General features: G+C 35.2%; 1 protein-coding gene across 3 annotated transcripts in view; it reads left to right on the plus strand.

Annotated features, from left to right (window-relative positions):
• Positions 1-3,905, plus strand: part of KPNA5 (karyopherin subunit alpha 5) — a 19,788-nt gene that overhangs the window by 1,034 nt on the left and 14,849 nt on the right. For all 3 annotated transcript variants that reach the window (XM_009645225.2, XM_035900685.1, XM_035900686.1), the window contains exons 2-5: positions 1,407-1,508; positions 1,591-1,690; positions 2,491-2,585; positions 3,414-3,545. In XM_009645225.2, the coding sequence (XP_009643520.1) occupies positions 1,407-1,508; positions 1,591-1,690; positions 2,491-2,585; positions 3,414-3,545 (429 nt within the window). The remainder of the gene's footprint in view (positions 1-1,406; positions 1,509-1,590; positions 1,691-2,490; positions 2,586-3,413; positions 3,546-3,905) is intronic.

Consider the following 3,905-nt stretch of genomic DNA (forward strand, 5'->3'; position numbering starts at 1 on the left):
GAAAGTTTTGGTTGTGTATTTTGTAGTAAATACTCCCTGGAAAAATTATGAAAATAATGGGTGTTTCCTCTCCAACACTGACTGTCGTAACAATGAGAATATTGTTATGTTCTCCTTGATCTTAATCTGTTGGACTGGTGGTGTTCAGCTCTTCCTGAACTGGGGAGAAATTTCTGCAGGGAAGTGAGACTGCTTTTGCCCAAAAGAAATTATAACTGGTAGATAGGCCGTGATCTTGAACAAAAACAGTTCATAAGAGCTTGTGTGTCCTTTTTGAGTGCTAGAAAGAACAGCTGGTCTTCCAAAAGAGGAATGTTGTTTCTTCTTCCTTTGTGGATTTAAATGGAGTTAAACTTTGTTTATGTCCAGGATTCTGCAGTTGTTTTGTGTCCAGGATTGTGTCCGATACAGAAGTGTGTTGAACAAGGGAGAGAATGCTTTGGTTTAGGTTCCTGTTTGAAATATGGGTAGATGTAAACATGGAGTGGCTTCTGCAGTTTTGGGCATGTACAATAAGCAAAAGTCTAGATGTCTATAGACACCTAGAGGACAAAACCTTCAGGATTTAGTAGGAGGTTTCATTATTATGCTTACAGGTGAAATATTAGTGGACTGAGATTCTCTAGCATTTATTTTTAAAGATACCAACATAGTCTTAGAATGCAAAAGTTTTGCTTGTATGCCAGGAAATGAAGAGGCACTTATTAAGCACTGCAGTGCAGGTATGTATTTTGAGCATAGGCAGTGCATGCAACCACAGTTAAAGCGATTTTTGGACATAGAGAATGTTTAAAGTTACATAATTTCAAAGTTCATACCTTGAAGATACACTGTTTTTCTCCAACTATATTAAAACAATGTTGTTGTTTTAATCTTTCTGCGACTGCATATTAAATACAGGTGCTGTTTAATTGGCATGCAAAGAAAGTACATAGATCTTAGACCTTCTGTTGAAGGGAGGAATGGGGTGTGCTGAAACACAGACATTGACTATGTGTTGATGACTTTAGCCTCTAAACTAAAGAAGGAGAAAGTAGCTTTAGGAGTACTGTTTCCTGCTTAAAAATGAATACTAATTATGAGGGATGAAAGAGCAAAAGTAAAAATACTTGTATCTTCTTTTTCTTACGTGTGGGAAAAAATCATGGATCTTCTCTAATTAGAGAAAACTTCAGTTTTTAAATGTCTCTCTGAAGTGTTGCAGCACAGTTTATCAATATACAGATATAGTAGTGTTCTTTGTTCTTTAAACTTTCATGTAGAATTCCATTTGCGTAGAGGAGTAGGAAGGTGAGTGGTTGAAATACTTTGACTAGTATTGGTGAAAGTATTTTTTCAAGTGTATGTCACCAGTGCCCACTCTATGCTAAGTTCTAATGTCTCCTAAAAATTTCTTCTTTGTTTAGCTGTTTAAACGCAGAAATGTTTCTCTCCCGGGAAATGAAGAATCTATGGTAGAAAGTCCCATTCAGGATCCTGATGTCAGCTCTACTGTACCTATTCCAGAGGTAATTACTTTAGAGAGTGTTTAGAATGTTATCAGTTAATGTGCATAGTACTACACATAGGAAATCCTCCTTTCATTTTCAGGAAGAAGTTATTACAGTAGATATGGTGCAGATGATTTTCTCGGATGATCCTGATCAGCAACTCACAGCAACTCAGAAGTTCAGAAAATTGCTATCTAAAGGTATGTAACTGTTGCCTTTTTTTTTATTATTATTTCTGTGTTGTTGTTATGATTTTTTGTCATAGAGAGTAGGTTAACCTTTAGTTCTGTTTTATTTTAAAATAGAGCTTGTTGAAACTTCTAGTTCTGTTTATAGAGAAACCGTGCCAAATCTATTCCGACCTAATGGCTAAATACAAAAAGCTTCATTATTCTAATGTTAAGTCTTTCAGACAAAGTAACAAAAGCAAGGATATTTTGTTTGAAGTGTCCAGAGCAGTAACTAACTGCACGCTAACATTACTTACAGTACTTGTTGCAGCGATTCAGTTTCTGATTCTCATTCTGCATTTGAGGGGAGAAAAATTACATGGCTGCCAAAGAACAGTTGTAACTTGTTTTTGTTGAGATACTAAGACAGGCAGTCTTAAGTTAATGCTGTTATTTCTGTAGCATGATAAGTACAGGTATGCTGGTCATGTAAAATAGTATCTAATCATAATTGCTTTTCCACTGACCTGAGCCACTGATTGAGGGAACAGTGTTTTGTCATGAGTTGCTAACGTGTCAATGGATAATAGTATTTGTTACTATTAGTACACATAATAGGGCGTTTCCTAAATTGTAGCACTTCATGGGGATGATCCTGCAGTCTTCTGAAGTCAAAAGTTTAGCTCCTTCATTTGAGATTAAAATGATCGAATGCCAGAAATGATTATAAGAATTGAGAATCATATTTGTGGTTTGTGTCGTACTGAAAAAGTAATTTATTTGGTCTTTTTTGTTAGACTTACACAAATATGTTTGTTTTTATCCTGTAGAGCCTAATCCACCTATAGATGAAGTCATACAAAAACCAGGAGTAGTACAGAGATTTGTGAAATTTCTAGAGAGGAGTGAGAATTACACTCTGCAGGTAAGTTTGGCTGGTACTGATTGGGGGTTTGGAATGGGATTAGAGACACCCCAAAACAGCTTTGGAAATCATGTGACTATTACTAATTTTTTTTTTTAATATCCAAATTTAATTATTTTTAACCACTGAAGCTGTAAATTTTAGTTGTCTAAAATGTCAGGTTTTGCCACTGAAATTGTGACTTGACTCTTGTGAACTTCACAGCAGTCTTTAGGGTTGTGTATTCAGCTGGTAAAATACAGGGGTGTTGAAAGCAGAATGTGTTCAGGAGAGTTTCCAGAGTGGTATATTAAGATCATTAGCATTGGTGTGTCTGTTTTGTTTGTGTTGAGTATATTGTACTTTTCAGTTGAAATCTTAGAAAAGAATTAAAAAAAACAGGAAACAGAAAGGCTTGTATGAAACCCTTTTAGAAGAATCTTTACAAAATACGTAACTAATGGTAGGAGTAACTAGTTCTGTCTACTTGTGATAGCCCGTGGAATGGCACTTACGCCTTGTGTACATTCATACTAGAAGAATTAACTTAAACTTAACAGAAGGGATTTGTGCTAGTTAACGGATATTTGAAATCTTCCTTACAGTTAGTTCTGCAAGCCAAAACCTAAAAATAAATTAAATACTGAAGGTGCTTATTAAATAGAGATTTTGTCAATGCCAATTATTTTATTGTATATAAAGTACAATAATAGTAATAATTGCATTTCAGTGGAAAGGAAAATGAAGTTGGAAAATGAACCTCTGCAACTCTCATGTCAAACTGTTTTTCACGAATTTAAGCTTTACTGCTGAGAGGTTTAACATGGTCATCTTTGTGTTCCTCAACAGTTTGAAGCAGCTTGGGCTTTGACAAACATAGCATCTGGAACTTTTCTACACACCAAAGTTGTAATTGAAACTGGAGCTGTTCCAATCTTTATTAAGTTGCTTAGTTCAGAACATGAAGATGTACAGGAGCAGGTAACTGTTTTCTTGAAGTGTTTTATGACTACCTAAAATTAATTTATGTGTGTCTTTTTTGGGTTGTGTGTGATTAGAGAGGTTCTGAGCCCCATTTGCCTACTGGCCCATTGATCTGGCTCCAGGAAGATAAAAATTTACCTTCAGTGTATTTTTCCCCTCATGTTTTTTTTTCCTCTGATTCTTTCAGGTTTCTTTGAACCTGGTTATTTTTCATGTTAGAGAGTAATTTGAAGAAAGCACCTAATTTCTATTGCAGCATTTACAGGTGAACAGGATCTAGAACACCCTAATAGAAAGAATATAGTAGAAAACAATGTGGATTTTTTTTCCCAATGTTATCTTGCAGCTTTATTTCCT

Source organism: Egretta garzetta, unplaced genomic scaffold, assembly GCF_000687185.1.
Source record: "Egretta garzetta isolate BGI_Z169 unplaced genomic scaffold, ASM68718v1 scaffold18, whole genome shotgun sequence".
Lineage (NCBI taxonomy): Eukaryota > Metazoa > Chordata > Aves > Pelecaniformes > Ardeidae > Egretta > Egretta garzetta.